The sequence below is a fragment of the Rhizoctonia solani genome, chromosome 14 (genome assembly GCF_016906535.1).
Source record: "Rhizoctonia solani chromosome 14, complete sequence".
NCBI lineage: Eukaryota > Fungi > Basidiomycota > Agaricomycetes > Cantharellales > Ceratobasidiaceae > Rhizoctonia > Rhizoctonia solani.
The window spans coordinates 1771266-1790414 of NC_057383.1; the positions used below are offsets into that span (position 1 = coordinate 1771266).

The 19149-nt window shown below is 48.7% G+C and overlaps 8 protein-coding genes across 8 annotated transcripts; 5 read left to right on the top strand and 3 right to left on the bottom strand.

The window, feature by feature from the left end:
• Nucleotides 1-214: 214 nt before the first annotated feature.
• On the bottom strand, nt 215-2183 carry RhiXN_11173 (cytochrome P450 family protein; the record flags this gene model as incomplete). Its single annotated transcript, XM_043330988.1, has 11 exons — nt 215-262; nt 313-579; nt 639-710; nt 759-904; nt 950-1094; nt 1146-1355; nt 1407-1523; nt 1577-1717; nt 1774-1865; nt 1917-1993; nt 2050-2183. 11 exons carry the CDS (start codon nt 2181-2183, stop codon nt 215-217), a joined length of 1449 nt encoding a protein of 482 aa, XP_043186333.1.
• A 737-nt stretch (nt 2184-2920) lies between these two features.
• On the bottom strand, nt 2921-4915 carry RhiXN_11174 (peroxisomal biogenesis factor 3; the record flags this gene model as incomplete). The annotated part of the gene is made up of 6 exons (XM_043330989.1): nt 2921-3004; nt 3060-3405; nt 3458-3562; nt 3660-4092; nt 4145-4247; nt 4301-4915. The coding sequence occupies 6 exons, from the start codon at nt 4913-4915 to the stop codon at nt 2921-2923; spliced, it is 1686 nt and encodes a 561-aa protein (XP_043186334.1).
• A 323-nt stretch (nt 4916-5238) lies between these two features.
• Nucleotides 5239-5892, top strand: RhiXN_11175 (uncharacterized protein; the record flags this gene model as incomplete). The annotated part of the gene is made up of 6 exons (XM_043330990.1): nt 5239-5268; nt 5319-5381; nt 5430-5478; nt 5531-5637; nt 5733-5774; nt 5839-5892. 6 exons carry the CDS (start codon nt 5239-5241, stop codon nt 5890-5892), a joined length of 345 nt encoding a protein of 114 aa, XP_043186335.1.
• Nucleotides 5893-6896: 1004 nt separating this feature from the next.
• Nucleotides 6897-7835, top strand: RhiXN_11176 (uncharacterized protein; the record flags this gene model as incomplete). The annotated part of the gene is made up of 2 exons (XM_043330991.1): nt 6897-7038; nt 7090-7835. 2 exons carry the CDS (start codon nt 6897-6899, stop codon nt 7833-7835), a joined length of 888 nt encoding a protein of 295 aa, XP_043186336.1.
• A 628-nt stretch (nt 7836-8463) lies between these two features.
• Nucleotides 8464-9381, top strand: RhiXN_11177 (uncharacterized protein; the record flags this gene model as incomplete). The annotated part of the gene is made up of 1 exon (XM_043330992.1): nt 8464-9381. One exon carries the CDS (start codon nt 8464-8466, stop codon nt 9379-9381), a length of 918 nt encoding a protein of 305 aa, XP_043186337.1.
• Nucleotides 9382-9908: 527 nt separating this feature from the next.
• On the bottom strand, nt 9909-11752 carry RhiXN_11178 (F-box-like domain-containing protein; the record flags this gene model as incomplete). Its single annotated transcript, XM_043330993.1, has 3 exons — nt 9909-10247; nt 10315-11046; nt 11696-11752. 3 exons carry the CDS (start codon nt 11750-11752, stop codon nt 9909-9911), a joined length of 1128 nt encoding a protein of 375 aa, XP_043186338.1.
• A 757-nt stretch (nt 11753-12509) lies between these two features.
• On the top strand, nt 12510-14552 carry RhiXN_11179 (uncharacterized protein; the record flags this gene model as incomplete). The annotated part of the gene is made up of 3 exons (XM_043330994.1): nt 12510-13088; nt 13162-13327; nt 13402-14552. The coding sequence occupies 3 exons, from the start codon at nt 12510-12512 to the stop codon at nt 14550-14552; spliced, it is 1896 nt and encodes a 631-aa protein (XP_043186339.1).
• A 1897-nt stretch (nt 14553-16449) lies between these two features.
• Nucleotides 16450-18634, top strand: RhiXN_11180 (cytochrome P450 family protein; the record flags this gene model as incomplete). The annotated part of the gene is made up of 12 exons (XM_043330995.1): nt 16450-16588; nt 16642-16780; nt 16846-17052; nt 17116-17237; nt 17321-17433; nt 17508-17622; nt 17681-17694; nt 17748-17937; nt 17998-18064; nt 18121-18135; nt 18191-18298; nt 18355-18634. 12 exons carry the CDS (start codon nt 16450-16452, stop codon nt 18632-18634), a joined length of 1509 nt encoding a protein of 502 aa, XP_043186340.1.
• Nucleotides 18635-19149: the final 515 nt, after the last annotated feature.

The following is a 19149-nucleotide window of genomic DNA, read 5'->3' on the forward strand; positions in this document are numbered from 1 at the left end:
GAATGTACCGGGGGCAGCCAATCCACTCCGATACACCCGTCAAATCCAAAGTCCCGTTCTAGCCCATAGTTACTTCCTGGGAGTGAATACCAATGGTATTTTCCCCGGAGCCAATGTAGCCCTTGTAGTAGGGCTCAAGAGCCTCTCTCGCAGTTTAAGCATTGGCTCTCCTTCAATGAAATTGAACTTTGTCCTATCTATCGTGACGCTATATCTAGACAAAAGCCTCACGAGGACAGTGAGCGCCGTGGTTTCCGCGAACCTATGTACCAAGATGTTAGCCAGTATCTCCTAACATATTTCTAAACAGACTGATGGGACTCCTGACCTTCTACCGATACAAGCTCTCGGCCCCGCAAGGAATGGAATGAATGCATCTTTGTTCCAGTTTGGCTCCAAAAATCGAGCAGGAATAAAATCGGTGGGGTCGTCCCAATAGTTGGGGTTGTAATGAAGGCCGGGTATGTTAATGATTACTTGTGACCCATTTTTGATTGAGATTGTAGTAGGCTGTTTGGAGTCGTGAGGTATATAGGTAAGGGATGTATCGAATCCAGCACGCCTAGGGAGCTCTGGCCCCTGTTCAGGTTTTGAACGAAGTGAGATAGAGTCCTTAAATGTCTAGCACAAGAACTCACTATAGGATAGAGACGAAGCGTTTCATACCACACAGCTTGTGTATACGTATATTTTGGCAAGTCTTCGTAGCCCTGCTCTTCATTAGTTGTGTATACGTTAACAGTGGATATGCGACTTACAAAATCATCACGCTCCTTTTGTAGCCACTCTATCTCTTCAATCACCTTGCGTTGTTCTTCTGGATAGACGGACAACAATGCGAGTGTGAAGGCTAGTGAGTGAGCAGTCGTCTCGTGTCCAGCAAACAGAAATAGGAAAACGTTTCCTATAAGAGGTTTAGTAGGCATACATCTCAATACAATCGACATACCTAATAGTTCCTCTTCGGAAAGTTTGCTGGAGTCGTCATGGGCCAGCAGGAGTTGGTTAAATAGATCATGCTGTTCCTCAGCTTGAGCTTGGCTACCGGGAGTATTATCCGCGCGTCGAGAAGATATCATCTCTTGGAAATAGAGCTAATGGCTATCATCAGAAAGTATGTATCTTCGGTATGGGCCCAAACTCACCCTCATCTCTTGGTATGCATCTCTTACGTGTACCCAGTGTTTGGTCCAGCCAAACATCCACTTTGGCATAACAATAATCAGAGGCAGATTTTTAGATACCGTGAACAGAGCTTGTTTAAAAGTGAACTTGTGTCCTTCGGGTGCCTCTCCGTCATTCCACCACTCGATGTCTTGACCAAACCCTGCCTTGGAGATGACGCAAAGAGTAATCTGATCAACGGTAAGCTTCGATATTCCCGGAGGTGACTGGGTTGTACTAACCTGCATTGTAACCTGGCCGTCTATATCTTGGATGCGAGTGGGTTGATCGCGGCTCCAGGTGCTGGTCATTTGGTCGACAAATCCCTTGGCAGAAACTTGGACCAAGCGGTTGTTTTTCTAAACACATAGACCACATTAGTGGCCGTTTGCCTCCGGTTATGAGTCCCTACATCAGAAAATACGGGTGCTACAATCTTTCGCTGCCTTCTCCACTCTTCTCCTTCGGAAACAATAAGGTTTCTCCCAAAGATAGTTAGAAATTGGTAGTCATCATTGTGCTTTTGGAACGCTCCACGGGACGCTAGTATTTGCTAGAGGGACAGTTAATGAATCCCGACCAAACGAATCAAAGGCCTGGGAAACTCACCTTCAATGCTTCTGCATCCGAGACGAAATAAGCAGAAGTCGTAGGAATTATTCCTACACCAGCATATATGTCCATTCCAAATTTATCGAACACTAGCCTCGGCATCAGTTATTCCGCCCTAGGTATAGAAGTGTAGGGCCTACACTCGCGCTTGAGGCGAAACCCATGGTTCGGTCCAGAAGATATAAATGGTATCGGTGGAATTATAAAGCCCAGTATACTAGAGATTAGTATTAGCATGCGATTCAGCGACCATTTTTGATATTCGGAGCATACCTTTGCGGAGGAAAAAGCAGACGCAGGGTGGGAACATGACCGATCCTGGCAATTTCTTTACGGAATTTCATGCGCAAATCTATGAGCCACACGATTATGCAGCCCGACGCCACTGCTGTTATCAGCGAAATCATTGTGCGCGGTTAGACTGGAAAATGAAGACTAGTCGACAAACCAGCAAGGTTTGGTGGGGCAGCCCAAGCGAATACGTCTCATGTGATGCCATCATGAAACCCATGTAGTTTACGCGCCCTTATACCCGATATGCCCTTTTTAAATTTCATGTTGCGTCTCGTTTCCGCAACCTGCCAAGTGCCTGTTGTCTGGCCCCTTTGTTTTTGTCTCATCTCTTTCTCTTGGTGTAGCATCTTCAATTTATCTCGGTCTTGTGAGCAGTTTGTTTTAGTTAGTATGTGGGTGTCTCTCGGGACTCCCAACTGCCAACCAAACTTATAGCTACGTAATGGCGCAATAATCTCTCATGGCAGGAGTAGAAGAATTTTATACTCATTGAATGTAGCATACACTCCGTTCACTAACTCATGTCCAGTGTACCCAAATTTCTATTTCGCCTACCAATGCGTTCATTTGCCCCTGATGTATGTAGATTAGTCGCCGTGGTTTGGAGCTCAATAGCCACTGAATGCTGTGCTAGTGGTGGCTGGATAGTAACCTTATTCCGATCCCATTTTAGATACAACAAGCGCCCTCTCGGCACAAAGAACCGGATAATGAAACCAATAGATTATTTGGGCACATATGCAATCCTTAATCATTTTGGGGCTGTATGAACGATATTCAACACAACTGGGATAGCAACAACTTCACCTAAATACATATCCAAGTGGTCCTAGGTATTCGGAATTTACAATTAGGCGTAAGATCCCGGAACCCCTTCAAAGGAAGAGAGGACAACTGCCGAGTAACCCGCCACTTCTCGTAATTCTCCAAACCCCTATCAGCGAGAGTTAGCTCGCTGCGAGAAAGAACGATAGCCGTTTCCTACTCACTTCGATGATTTCATTGGGCACTCCATTGAGTGCTAAATGCGTCCACCGCGCCACTCCTGGCAATAAAGCGGCTAACTTGACTTTTGCGCCCTCACTATCAGGGTTTGTACTTGCGATCTCTCCAAATTCGCCACTTCGTATCAGCCCGTCCTTCATCGCGATTGTGCCAAGGTCTATGCATTTTCGAAGCGCGATGGCGAAGTCGGCAGAAGAAATATGGTCGCGTGTGGCACTTAACAGAGTTGAGAGTGCTGGGTCAATGTGAGCCAATGAGGAAGTCAGACCGCCAGATGCAAGAGTTGTTGATATGTCGGCTGGAGTATTGGGAAGAAGAGTCGGGAGAGTGCTGTTTTGAACTTAGCACAGTTCGGGTATCATCAACAAACGGTAAAACGCACTCGAAATTAAGAAGGAAAGTAGCTGGATCCCCTTCGATAATTGCCCGAACTCGGAGAATCAGCTCTTCCAACTCCTTTGGTGAAATCTGTGATTTGAGGGATAGTCTAATTAAACCATTAGAAAATTTGTCAATAAAAACACAGCAGGACACACCAAATCCCAAGTTCTCAAATAGTGAAACCCAGCCCTAAATTAACTCACCCATTAAAAACTTCAGAAACGGCCTCTCTGACTCGCTCGCCAATGTGTTTCCATCCACGATTGAGGAACCACCAACCGAGAGTCAAAAACTTGCGCTCGGTAAGTGACCCAACGCCATCACGACCGAAAAGTCCGCCGCGACCGGATGCATCCCACCAACGTCCTTCTTCGTCCCAGTACCCACCTTCTTCGTCGAGGTCCATTTCGTCACCCATCTCCGAGTCAGGATGAATTGATAGAACGTCACCGTCTTCGGAGACCGGGGATCCAAAAAAGAGACCTCCAGATGCGGCTCGCCGTTGCTTGCTCTCAGCTCTTCGGGCTTCGCGGATGGCAGCGAGGTACCTGTATCGTGCAAGCAGAGAAAGCTGGGTGTTCGTAAGAAGCGCGAGCAAAGCGAGAGCATAGAGTGAGGTTAGGGCACGAGTAAATGCTGTTTCCAACAGGTTAGACGTAATCCCACGTGGTAACATAAATGCTCGTACTAAGGATGGTGAGCTCTTTCCACAAGGCCAACTTCTCCTTATTAGACAACGGGGGTGGGGTGGGGAAGTTTTCCGTGGAAGGAGGATAATCCAGATTGACCATCTGTAGATTGACAAAATAAGTAAACCTAGATTGGTTAAAGGGATTTGACGTACAACCGCAGAGTCCTTATCAGCACTACTACCACTGGCCTGGGACGAAGTCTCTGGAACACTCATCAATGAGTCAGACTTGGTATCGGTTCCTCCCGAGATAGACCCTTGCTCGGGGATGCCATTGGGATCAATATTGACGTCGGCTTCGATTATAGACTCTAATTCATCCCTTGGCCCTCCAGCATCCTCGGGCGATCTTTCCACATCTGCATCACCACCGTCCGTGGGGAGCGAGTGAAACTCAGTTGTTGCACCGGCACCTGTCTCGGATTGAGTATCTACATCTGTTCCAGTCGTGGGTGGAACCGAATGAGTCGGGAGGGATAATGATTGCTCTGCGGAGGTGGTAGCAACGTCACCTGCAGAAAGGGACAAGGAGTTTTCGCTAGAGGCCGAGAACTGTTCAACCCAGCTTTTGGCATCGTTTGAATTAGGAGGAACTGAGTCACGAGCGGAAGTGGAAACATTCGAGGGCGGGGGCTCAGAGAGCTGGGGAGGTGCGAGTGGTTGAGCGAGAGGCTGACGGGGAGCACGAGATTGTTGGAGGCGAGATATGAGAGACTCGACATCCATGTCGTTCATTATTTGCGTAGCCAGAGTTGGTAAATGTGCCATTGTAGTGAAAGTAGAGTCCTGTACATTTTGCTGGAAGCGCCTGACCAAGCTGCATATGGATAATGCCATAAGATCTCCAACGTGTAACATGTGCTATGATTGCGTACTTATCCTTGTCTCCTCGCTCTCTCATTATTCGGTCTCTGACCTCTTCGAGGCGAGCTACAATGTATTGTCCAGTAACATACCCTACGCCGAGCCCTCCTACAGTGGCCAGCAGCCCACGGCGTCTGTCATAGAGATAATTTCTGGTACTTTCAAGCATTTGTAAAAACTCAAAGCATCGGTCAGAGTGAACACAAGGTGGCGGACGAGCGACGATGATGTCCTCTCGGTGTCGGGAATGTAAACGCGTGCGTTACCCGGCCAAAACATCTGATGACATCAGCTTACATGTGATTAGGCGTTACACAGTGTAATAGTAATATCTCTTCAACTTACCCCCACATTTATCTTTGTGCAAATGGTAAAATCGTCAGTTTAAGCTAGGTAATATCACTAATTAAAATAACAGGGTGGAGGAGGACAATATCCTTATCCCAAACACGTTTGGACCCCGTCTGGTAAGTCAGGTTAACTCATGATTTCCGCTTTTTATCACTCAATCTTTCCCAGGTGGATGGTGGACCCGTCCTCACAATTGGGTTGCCAATACTGCTATTGCTACGGCCGGTATCGCTGCTCTTACCTATGGAGTATGGCAACACAGTGCTAAAGTTGAGGTCAGTGCTCTGCCCCGACCCCTATGCGTATCACGAATCCCTTGCCACCCACTCCAAACTCCACAGAGAAAACTGACTTTCTGGGCTCATCACAGCAACGACATGCTGAACCTGTCAAGTGGATACCTTCAATGTTGGTAAGTTGAACTTTCTTTCAATCCATGAAAATTTGTATTGATCAGCCGGCGATTGGTCGGTTAGTGGGCCCGAGAATTCAAAGAAGGGAAACTGGGTATTAAAGACCAGAACGCTTGAAATCATACTGTCATATGATTACGCAAATCAATCAATTTTTCTAGACGCTCTGGCATTGTGCGTGTGTGTAAGCGTAAGAGGGGGATCGGCGCGAAGGCTCGGGGATTCTGACCGACCACGCAAGCGAACAACGTGAACAGCGGCTAGTGACTAACGATTACACATAGGGTCTCAGGTGAGCTACTCAAGTGATCACGTATACGTGAATCTCTTTATGGAACATCAGTAGCTCATATGAGATCTAATGCGGCAGTACGAGGGGAAAAAATAGCCCGCGGCGGAATAATGCGACGAATCTTCTATTCTTACACACGGAAGTACCATACCACTAGGCAACGGCAAGTGATCCCACTACGGCGTTCTGGACATTCATCAAAACCATCAATAACGCACCCCACTGCCACACACAATGATTCGGTCGACAATACAGTCGCTCACGTGGTTGTACTTATCTGTTGCCTGGCAATTCATCTGTGAGTTCTCGGATAGCTGCGGCTGACTGACTCGGCGATGGCCGGCCTCGCCGAGGACCGCTAATATATCAAGGTATCGACGCACACAGGTTGCATTTACCCGGTTTTGGTCGGCTGTAAGGTCCTTAGCCGACTAAACACAGCCATGATCTAACCCCCTTCCTTATCAAGCAGCAAACTAACCTATAAGCAGGGATAGGTTGGAGTGGGATTATACGGCTTGGGAAATGATGGAAAAAGACACAGCGTTGAGTTGTGCTCGATATCGCATTCAATCAATTTTCGTAATGATGGGCTCTAAATAGTTTGCTCTCGGTGGCGAAACAGCATAAAAGGTGGATTGTGATTTCACGCATACCCCGAGTACCCGGATAACCAACCAACAATCAAAGAAGACAAAAATTTACTATAATGTCTCTCCGGCCTCACGATGGTTTACCAAATACTGAACCACATAATACACTCTATCCCGAGATTCACCATCCACGACCGACCCGTCCCCTCGCTATTCGGCGCGTAACAATCGCAGCGATGGTCGATGAGGCGAGCCATCCATCCCAGCCACATTGCGTTCCTGCGATAGATGCGCCTGACAATGAAAAGGTCGATCATAATGACGACAACGAGGTCCCTACTCCCGGGACTGATCAGCGTTCTCCAAGTGCCCCCGCCGGTACGTATCTGCCCCCAAATGCCTCACAGTTGTTAAAACACATTTGTCTAGCTTTAAGCCGGCCACCTGCTCAGTTACCCCTTAAAATTCACTCCATTCTTACCGTACCATCCGCATTACGCTCGCGTTCGCATATTCGACTCACCTGGGATGTCCGTTTCTCACCGGACGCACCACCCCCCTCCCAAGTGAACCGTCGTGACAGTACATGTTCTCACCACTCGAATTCGACACTACAATCCTGGCATAGCAATTCGAGCACAACGGTACCCAACCTGCATATGCGCCCTCGTTCCAATACCCAGCCCGGCACAGAGCTTGAGCTTGCATCCGACATGCACGCTCGGTTGAATCTTAACTATAATTCTTATCCGGTGGCTGAACCAATCTCTCCCAGTGCAGCCAATGTTGGGGCGTCAGCTCAAGCATTCGGTGATCACCCGTTGGCGCTTGAACCCGCAACAAGCCCACCGCGCAGTCGAATGCTCATCATTTGTAGAGATTTGCTTGAGTGGTTTATCCCCATATATGCGTCTGACCCAGGAATCGGGTGTACCGTACTCGATGTGGTCCGAGGTATTTACAAGGCGCTGCAGAGAAAGGTCGAAGTTTCCAGCCACACAAGGTCCTCGAGTGATGGCACCCGGGCTGGACCCGGGTGGAAACGGGTGGAGTGGCTACGTGATAAGACCGTCTTTGTATGCATTGGACGAGACGAGGCGCTTGCCCGCCGCCGCGTGCCCAAGATTCCAGCAGATGAGGTATTTGTGCTTACACTCGCACGGCGTAGGGAATGATAGTGGAGTGTCAAGGAATACTGTGTCCTCAATAATGTACTGCGTTGAGCGATGACGGAGTGTATCTATGGTGTATCGTACCGCTAGACTGCGGATTTTCCTTATTGAATCAATTATAGGCCTCGGCTACTCGGATCCTTTGTCTAGTCCGCCCAATTAAGGAAAGTTGATCATCCAAGAGATCGACGGGCAGTGTGAGAGTGATATTTGCTTGATGACGTAGAAACAGTGCCCAAATAATTCCCGAACGCAATTTGTTACCCTCTCGTCACCGCCCTTCCGTATCAGGGCTTATCTAGGGTCTAAGTCCCTAGATATGTGAAGTTTCCGGGTCTTCATCAGGTCGCAGAGTATTATAAAACCCTGAACGTGGCTGTTCAGCGGTACCGGATTGCAAACTCGGTCATGAAGCATCAACCGAGTCACATCGCCTCAGGGTCTACGTCCCGACGGCTGCCAAACGTGCTGCGTGGTCCCGACTTTCTAGAGCGCCCATCAGGGCAGTGATCTCGTCTATAAAACCTGACATCCTACCGCGTAGATCACCACAACTACCACATCTGTGCATTGCACCTCAAGGCCGCGCTACCTACTACTCACTTCATTTCAGACGCCTCACATACTCACAATGGCCTACCAGCCGTCGTCGTCTCAGCAGCGTTCGCTGTTCTGCCAGTGCAACAAGACACCTTGCGTGTGCTGGCCATCGACAACTGCTCCTTCGCGCCCTCGTACCCAGTCGCGACCGCAGCCACCTACCCAGTCGCCACTCACTGCGGCAACGGTGCGACCGCACTATCTTCCGGCTCAGACTCAGCAGCTACCATCTCCGCATACACCTTCATATGCATCTCCACCAGTGGTCATGCACCAATCCCCCAATCCTGCCATGTCGCCGTCTCTCACGGTGCCATCCCACTACCAGGCGGCGAACTCTGCGACCGCCACTCGCTCGCCTCAACTGAACACAATTCAGCTTCACCCAATTCTCAAAGCCCAGTCGATCTTGCGCACACCCGACTCTCCGTCTGCTCTCCGTCTCCGCTGGGACATCCGGAAGTCTCCCACAGAGGCCACGATCCACTCTCAGCATGAACCTGAATACCTCTACGAGCACCCTACAAGCGTCGCGTATGCCACCAACCCACCTGTCCCATACTTACTGGTCGCCTGCAACGATGCACTCCCATGGCTTGCGCCTGTTCATGCTCGCGAAGGCTCGCAAGGCGTGACCATACGCGACGTGCTCGAGGCTATCTCTGAAGTCATCCACACCCAAGTCGACGCAAACATGGCCCAGCTTCTTCCTACCGACGAGGACCGCGCACGACTATACCAAGCCTACCACGACCGCGTCAAGCGTACTCGCGCACACGAAAACAGGGGCCTGCTTGCCATCGATTGGCTCGGCGAGAAGACTTTGTTCGTATGTCTCGAACGTGACGAAGCTGTCGCACGTAAGCGTGTCAAGGAGGAGCATATGTGGCCATATGTGTTCTCCCTGAAGCTCAAGATGCGCAAGGGTGCACTAGTATCTGATGCCTAAACTGCGCTCACTGTGCCCACTGCGTATACTTTTCACATTTGATATTTTCTTTCCTTTCTCCTCCTTTCTTTGTGTTTTCCCCCGTTTAATAACCTATTGTATAAGACTTTATTGAGACATTGTATCGATTTCCTGTTTTCCGATCTCGGCTGTACCTGGATTTACCACACGCTCGTTTCCTTCGTTTTACGTCCTATTTGTAGCATATACCCTGTTTTCTGTACCCTCTCTCCTCTTTTGTCTCTGCCGCCTTCAAGCGACCCAAGAGGGACGCATATAGTTCATGACTCGGATGAAATGTGATGGATTATGACATGAACCGTGAAATTAACCGGGCTTTAAGCCCGGGGTCTGAAAATAAGGTCAAGCGACAGAGAGCCGAACAAGCCCAGCATAAGAATCACGTAACGGTATTTGCGGAGATGCTGTCACCGAGCACCGGTTAAGCATCAAAGTATTGAAGACAAGTATTCCAATATGGTATATATAGTTTAAATCTAAGTCATACAGCTACTTTTCATCAAGTTCTATCGGGTCACGCGAGCCCGCTCCGAGATCCACCAAGGTAATCGAACATTCTCTAGACCTGGACACGCATCTTTCCACGCTCTAATAATGACTCTAGTCTCTTCTACCGAGGGGAGACATGTGCCTTCACCAAGCGGATTATATCCGTCCGTCACAGAGATCGTTCCTTCAGAAGGAGTACTGCTTCCATCGAAAGAGCACCCCCCATCCAGAGAAGCACACTCGCCAATCGGCGAGCCTCCCAACAACGGACCACGAGCCTCAGCATTGCACTCCATACGAATGGTTTTCAACTCGGTAAACCCCTCGAGCACCGGGGTCAAGGATTCCAAAACCGCCTATATTCCAAGGTGCATATAATCAGCCCCCCGGATACCCCTGTAAGCCCGAGTGACTTGTACGTACGGTTGTAAAGAAGCTCGGCCCAGCGACGATTCCAAGCTTCTTCAACGCCGGGACGTGTCGCGCAAACGGTTCCAGAATAAGCGGCGCTTGGGTGGGCGAGATGATTACGTGGCCGAGCCGCAGCGTGACGGACCGGAGAGATTCGATATGGTCTGGAGCGGGCGACGCGTCTCGCCACCCACGCCCAAACTCTCGGTGACTTTGGTCTCCTCCTAGAGCACTTAGGACTTTGTCCCCGAGGAGTGGAATAAAGGGCGCGTCTGTGAGGATTACGTGTTTCAGCTTTCGTACTGGGAGGCTGCTCAGAGCGGGAGCGGCACACGCGAGATGAGTCAGTCGCGGGAGTGCATTAGCCGGAAGTCTCAGAGCAAGTCCGTGAGAATGAAGTGTGAGGTGACTGATAGACGGGTGTGTGGTAAGGAACGAAACGAGTGAAGCGCTAGAGGCCGTAGTTGAAAACCGCGTTAGTCGAGGTAACGAGTTTACTGAATCGGGAAGTGCCCAGCCTGTTTCGCCCCGCGCGCACCAAACTAATTCGTTCAATTTTTGAAGTTTACCACTTTCGAATAGGAGTTTAAGTTTCCTGAGAAGAGAAGGTAGGTATCGAGTGCCCAGTCCTTCCTCTGCGTCCGGTCCATCCAGGCCTAGCAAGAGACTTTGAACGCATTGAGCAAGATCAGAGCACGTCGAAAGTGTTCGAACGAGTAACAAGACGCGAGCTGGTGAGTCAGCCTGGGGAGAAGTGTAGAGTATCGGCTCGGCGATCGCCCTCGTTCGATGAGAAGCCAGGCATATTGCCGCAAGTCCGCTCGGATCGACAGAGCGAAAGATACGATGTAAAGTCTCTGTGGGCAATCGGTAATCCACGCTATTGGTACACCTTCCAAGATGGTGAGATGGTTGGGGGAGATGTTGAGTTTTGGTCCTTGAGAGCCTGTCAGGTTTTCAACTTACATTGTCGAATAAGGAAAGTTTTCCCGTGCTGAGAAGCTAGTTTCCCCGCGGTAAGACGTAGGATTTTGCCGTGTAATGGAGAAGAAGATACTCCGCTTCCCGACAAGTGGCCGATGTAGTATTGTGTAAGCGTAAAGTGACGAATGAGAGATTTCGTTGAGATTAAATGCAGGGGTTCAAGGTGTCGAAAACTATGATTAGAGAATAAGGAAGCAGTCTCCCCGCAATAGTGACGACACCAGTGAGGGGAAAGAGATACTATCTAAAAGTCTGACAAAAGCGTTCAAGTGCGAAGAGTTTACGAGGGTTGTACACCAGATGGGAGAGGCGGAAACGACTTCGTCGGTCGCACGAGTTTTATACTGTAATCCAAAACGCCGCACAGGGGGGAGATCCACCTCGTGTGGAGAGTGAGCTATGATCGAACAGGGGCAGCATGACGATCGATATGCTGCCTGAGCCCGAAAACGGACGAGCCGCGCATTTTTCTGGGACCTAGCGATGAGTGAGAGCCATTGTGACGGGTAAATGCGCGGAAGACCAGAGGGCGCGTGATCGAGTCGTTTGAAGGTTGAGCGTATGCTACGAAACAAAGGTGTTGCCGAGGCAGTTAGTCGGTAGTTGTGTGCACTTGGGATGTCGCTGTGCCAACGGCGGGAATGGCACGTGGCAACTACACAGAGCCCGCCCATCTGAGAATAGCGGTATGACGACGAGTTATTTGATTTATGACGCAGTGATAGCTGTGAGGAGTATTATGATGGTTGCTCTCATTTTGCGTGAGATGGAAAAAGTTAATATATGAAGAGGCGGATGGTTGCACTTGCCCAATATACTTCCATCTTATTCCCATCTGCTATGGCGATTCTTGTACCATCTTTCACAGAGATTCAATGAGACCCGCGTCGGAGAATAGGTAGGTAGAGAAGGCCAACAGAATCTTAGGCACATCCCTATGGTAGCCATAGATGGGAAGTAAATTCGTTGTAGAATATTTTGGATTTCGCCATGAACACAGCACGGGGATATTCACAGTAAGACTATTGGTGTTTATATCAGTGATAGTTGGATGCAGCAGGCCGAATTTGTGGAATGCATGTGAGTGTCGAGCATACCAGCTCAGGGGTCCCATTAGGGGCTAGTAAGCGCCAAAGCTAGCGCCACTGGGTTACGTGATGACATCTACGGGTGTGACTGACACCGACCACGACCGATCTTTACGTGCCCCAGAGTAAATCGGCATGAGTTCAGCATTTGAGAGTGTTTCTGGGTCCGTATATGGCGTGCGATCGGTTCCTTCGTCGATCCCATCTTCGCCTCGTTCGGTACCGGCTCTTCCGTCGCCTCCAACGTCACCCAATCTACATGGAATGTCTCCCCCCGGGTCTCCATCCTCCCTAGGATCTTTTCCATCTGCGCTGTCTGCAATGGGATCAATATGGTCACTTGAAGAAGCCAACGTAAGCCGACGAGACGATGAACTAGTGGCTTTTTCATCGCAAGACCACCCCGAATCGGCGCATCATCTTGTGATTCCTTCTCTTGCACTCGGCCCATCTCTTATGCCTACTCCCCCTCCTCCCGAGGCAGATGTAGCATACGGAGAAGCGCTGGGAAACGTGCGAATTCTTGTGCTTGGGGGAGAACGGAGTCTGGCGGACAACCTTTTGATGCGCAGCCCCCAAGTAGTACACATCCATGGCTGGGACCAGCCCTCGGGAGATGTTGTTTCTTGTCTTGAAGCTTCTACAATACTCGCCGACCGCGAACGGAATGTTCGGCTGACGGTGATGCCCTCGTATGACCCCCGAGATAACGAGGTTCGTGGTCTTATCCCCCGCATTTCGCCCCGCCTTTGCTTATTCATATGACCATTAACCTTTTTGCAATCAGGCAACAAAGCGCGCAGTCTCTCAGGTCCTCCAAACATTACGCGCTTCATTTCAGACATTGCACCAGCAGCTTCACCCTGCTCGCGCCCCCGGTCCTGACTTTACTGCCATGCTCGCCTCCCACCGAACGCCGCTTGTCACGGCTGTCGTGCTCGTGGTGTCAGAGCGTGAGTATCTCACTTTCCGATCAGTCCCGTGTTTTCATCTAGGCTGACTATGGATAACGTTTCTCTTCAATTAGCCATTACGGCCAAGGAGCACGACATCATTTCCTCGATCGCTTCACACGCACCCGTTATCACGTTACCTCATCCAAACAGGCGGCGCCACCCCCATCCCACTCGTCCACAGACCAGGTCCAACTCCCAGACCGGACTGGATACTTACCACCTAGCTCCTCCCCCGCTTAACAGACACGCCACGCAGCGTCCACATGGCCATGAACGAGGACGTACGACCCTGAGACGACCGCAATCCCACGCATCTCCTCCATTCGCGGCGACATCACCACCATTTGCGCCGTACTACTCTACTTCTCCTCCATTTGCGCCCGTGACTGCTTCTCCCCCTTTCCCTCCTCCACGCGAGTACGTTCTCCATCTTAACGGTGCTTCCGAACTCGCCTATGTTCTCTTCCACAACCCACGTGCCTTGGCCGGACTACGAGATGCCGCGGCCGCACGATTCGTTGCTTGGCGTGAACGCGAACATGATCCTGCGCTCAGTCCCCAAACCCAAATCGCTAATCGAGAACCACAGCCCGCAGCTGGATTGTTTGGTTTCGAAGACCCCGAAGCAGGGTCCGACCTTGAGCCACTCCAGTCCTCCTCGGACCAGGATGACGAAAACGACATGATGGTCATGCGCAGGCTATGGCAACTCAGTGCCCACGAACCGAGTACAGATGAACGCGGTGGGACTCTCCGACCCAGCGCGGCGCGTGAACCACTCCCGAGCTTTGTGACTCCCCCAAGTTTGGGCGGGGCATCTCCTTCCCCGCAATACCCTCCCAGCCAAAGCAAGGTGTCATCTCGGAGTACACATGGGTCATCTCCCAATCCGGGTTCGGTGTCACCTTACCCTCCTATCCGACGGTCAACCAAACGCAAGGCAGCAGCCCTTGAGCGGAGCGTGTACCATGACCCGCTGCACATTCCTTCACTCGTCGCATTGGCAGTCTCGGTCTTGCCCCAGATGATCAGCCGGGTACTGGGCTTTAGTCGTACCCGAAACCATAAATCCAAATACAGGAACATTCAATCGGGAAACGAAAACGACGACGATGATGGGACAGGAAAGGGGTGGAGTGGTTTGCGTGTTCTAATACGGGTGGGAGCCGCGTGCGCAGCTACGTTCTGCGCAGGCTGGGTTTGCGGGTTTTGGATGTCTTGATGAGATACGACACCGATGCTAGGATGTGATTGATACTTGTCTAATACTCTACGATAGGCCAAAGTTGATGGTCGTTTTTGTTTTATATTCTTTCTTGTTCAACTTGACAGATTATGTTTCTTGTGATGCTCTGATGTATGTACAAGCCGCGTATCATAATAACATTGTCGGCTGTTTTCGGATACGAAAAAGTAAAGCTGGGATCCTGCTCACACCTTGGATGGATAGCAGATATAGTTGGGACTCCGAACGAGTCATGCAGCTGGGCGAGTCAGATACGAGGACCGAGTCACATGGAGCGGCGACCATTAAGATAATAAACTCTAAATTAAGGTTAATTATGATCGAGGATATTCGTAATTTGATATGACTGACATCAATCGGCGATGGTCGAGGATGAGTCTTGCTTGAGGTCAGGGAGTCATGACTCGCGATTTTTATGGTTCGTGGCTTTGACGATTTTCGGATGACTATATGTAATGCTCCCTCCCTTTTTCTATACGCGTACATTTTTAAGTGTAAATCGATGATACTTGTTGGCTAGTCTGGATTATAATGAACCTGTGATCATCCACGGATAGCGTTTATGAATCTAACTCTATGAATCTCTAACCCTCGAGAATTCTTCATCGAAGCACAGGATTAACTATATCCCCAAAAGGCCCTTTTAGGATACAAATTGACTAGAAGTAGACCTACAGATTGTCGATTGGAGGAGTGTTCGGTGGTCCTTGATATATATCATGCTCTCTAGGCGATACACGCGTTCTTCGATACTCTTGTTTTGTGTTATCTTACTCGTACATTTATGCCTTTTAATGTTGTACTTTCATGTATCCTCGAACTTGGCCCCTAGAGTTGAAACTGGAGATACCTCTCCCTTGAAATACGAGGCCAGTCACCGAGTGCAAGTCGTACCAAGCCCACGTTGCCGACTGTCGAACAAGACCCTTGATATCATATGTATATAACGAGTTGTTCGGGCGAAATTATAATACTGATCAGCCCCCTAGCTATAGAATCCGCGGATGAGGTGATACCTGACACCTTGGAATCACATTTGTCCAAGCAGTTTTGGAGCTGTGGGCGCGGAGCGATTATTACATGACAAACCCTGGTTCACTTGGAACCAAATATCTTCGGAACTTAATGTCCACACATCTTGGGAGGTGTGTAGGAAAGTAGAGCCGTGACCACCATCACTGTACAAGGTTATAATGCTGAAAATCAGTGCGTGTGTTTAAGTAAGAATTGAGCTGAAATCAAGATCAATACATACTGATTTTAGGTATCAATTCTTCCATAGTCTGATTCATGCTGAGGGAGGCATACTAACATTGTGATTTTCAGGCCATATCCTACTGAAAAAAGGAATATTTTACTGATGTACTGATTTTCAGGATCTTATCACACCACAGTGCATGGTGGGAACTGTCGATCTATAGAGGCTTGGATCCAAAGGGCTTTGAAATAATTTCCCGGTTTAATTCGGATCGATAGTGGAATCATCGTGAGCTTTATTATCCGTATTGCGTCTAGTGGCAAACGTGCTCGTAGATCACTCAGGTAATAGGTTCAGGTTACTGTATACGCTTGCCATCAGACATTGTGGTCGCCTTGTTTCGGTAAGGAGCTAATTCTCGCTGGAAGTAAGCTATACATAATGTGCTTGCTATCTGATGCAATCTAGCGAGCTACTGGGCGGAATCTCACAGATCATTATTCAGTATATCGATCTGGCTACTTAAATAACCGGGTAAACAGCTTATGACTAGTGTATTTAGTTCCTCCCCTCCCACGATCCTCGAGACCACCGACACAGTACCCAATGAAAGAAATCAGCTTGGATTATTATACAGCTCTACTTACGGGAACCTGCCTTCTCTCCGGGTGTTGGATGGCTCGCAAGATATGGTGTAACAGCCAGCGACCCCTACCTCCTGGACCTCCGTCCTACCCGCTAATTGGGCAGTTGTTGTCACTTCCTCGGGTAGCTGGGGCATCAGAGTTTGCTGAACCAAGTGTAAAGCTAAAATGTGAGCAATTTACAGTATGCCCCGAGAGCGCAATAATATTATTATTCTTTTAGCCGATATCATTTCTTTCCGCATCTTTGGGACTACAATCATCGTACTGAACTCGACAGAGGTGGCGCACGATCTTCTTGAGAAACGTCAGAATCTCTACTCGAATAGATATCGTCCGCCAATGGTGGTCTCACCCAAACTGTGAGTTGGGCACCTATAAGAGTCAGATACCGGTACCCTCCTCGTAATGAACCATAACCGTTCAGTATGGACACACAGGGCTTTACGGCATTCTTAGATTCCAACAACCTTTGGAAAAAACACCGTCGGGCGTTCTCCACTAGGCTCAATGTACAAAGTGCCACCGAATTCAGGCCCTTGCAAGAAAAGCAGTGTGGGTTGTTGCTACAACGACTTTTGGATTTCTGTAGATCAACCCAGTCATCCAACGAGCTCCTCCGAGAGTTTTATCGGTAAGTATGGTCTGTAAACATATAGTCCTGAGAAATAAGTCAGACATACTCAATTGATATCAGCACCGCATCATCAATCTTCTTGGACTCAATTTACGGTTACGAACTAAAGTCGGCTGATGATCCATTCTTTGTCGATGTTGTCGTTTTGAATGAGCACCTTGCCAAAGCTGCTATGCCGTCACGTAAGTTCAGGTATCCGCCGTATGACAACATGATTAATAAATACACACCATAGTTTTCCTGGTTAATATAATACCCTTATTAGCATATCTTCCAGAGTGGTTTCCTGGCGCTTATTGGAAGCGACTGGCTCGAGAGTGGCGAGATCATAAGAATCGCACCGTAAATGACATATTTTACTGGGCCAAACAACGTATCGTAAGGCTTTGAACACTGACAGGTCATACAAAGCTGTTTACATCTCTATTCTTTTATGGGAATGTCACATACAGGTAAATGGAGGAGACGATCGCTCCATAATCGCCTTGACGCTTAAGGACGCTCGCGAGGCCGGCTGGAGTGAAGATGAAGCGGATGATTTTGCCAAGAATCTTGGAACAATGATGAGTATAGGATTGTCTCTTCATTAAGCCATTAAATAGCCCTATCTAAAACTGATCTACAGGTGGTTCCGAGACGGTGCGGCTGGTATCTGAATGTATTGTATAGCCTATGACTGATTTTTGCCAAAGTCTACAATGACCTTGGTATGGTTCGTATTGGCCATGGTGTTGCACCCTGAAGTACAGGCCAAGGTACAGCAAGAGATTGACACCGCTGTTGGATCCAACCGTTTGCCCACCTTTAGCGATCGCCCTAATCTCCCCTACCTCGAAAGAGTATTGTTGGAAGTGCTAAGATGGCGACCTGGTATACCACTTGGTATGTGCTTGTCCGAAACACGATCATATGCGTATCATGGTCTGGTCTAACTGCTTGCAGGGGCACCCCATACTTCTAATGAAGAAGATGAATACCGGGGTTACCGGATTCCCAAAGGTGCTATTGTGTGAGAGAGATTCACACAAGTCATAGAACTCTCTCAATTCTGAAATGTGAATTTAGAATAGGCAATATATGGTGAGATACTGACTATGAAATGCCATAAATGAATTTGGGCTGATGGAGCCAAAAGGGCTACGACCCGAGAGGAAAAGATGTACCACAATCCTGAGGAGTTTAATCCTGACAGATTTTTGGACCCCAAAGTGCCCCATCCATTGGTATTCGGATGGGGATCGAGGTGATATTGCCCTATTCACGTTTGTATGATTGCTGATGCGACTCCTTTTTATATAGGATTTGTCCTGGAAAACATTTCTTCCGTGAAATGTTCTTCATTGAGGCTGCACAAATACTAGCTGTGTTCAAATTACAAAAACTCAAAGATGAAAAAGGACAAGTGGTTGAGCCAGAAACGAGGGTAACAGCGGATAGTGGAGTACCGTATGTCCTTACGGTTGTTGTTGACGAAGGCACCAGTGCTAAATACTTGATGTTTAGCCGTCCCATCGAATTCAAGATACAAATTACACCACGTTCGAGCCAGCACGTAGAACTAATTCATACCGCTGCTTAAATAACAATGAAGGAGTCAGAATGCGGCGTGGGGTAGGACGTTGTATGTACGTATTCAAAGGAACCACTGAGCAGTGACTTACCTCGAGTGAGAATAAATAATTGATACATGCACCATCCACAGAGGTAGGTCATAAGCTCCTATGTGCATAATTCTAGATGCCTAAAAGTAAATATACCATCTATAGATGGATATTACGGCTGCGAAGAGCATTCCCTACATTTCCACCCATAGTGTCTTTCAACAATAATGTAGTGGATTTTAAGCTTGTGATTCGCTAACACAGTCTGAAGTTGCTGGTTACCTCTTAATGCAAAGGTGGAGTGAATAATTCCTGTAAAGCTAAGACATAGAAGCATGATGCTCTTGCCGTGGTGCCTTCCGAATGTGCCTTGAAGACACTATGCACGTTTCGAACCGAAATGATTTTTCTGATGGCGTTATGGTAATGGAGAGTTTGCAAAATGGTTCTTTTCCTATCTTAATTGTATTTTATAATGCCCCACTCCAATCAG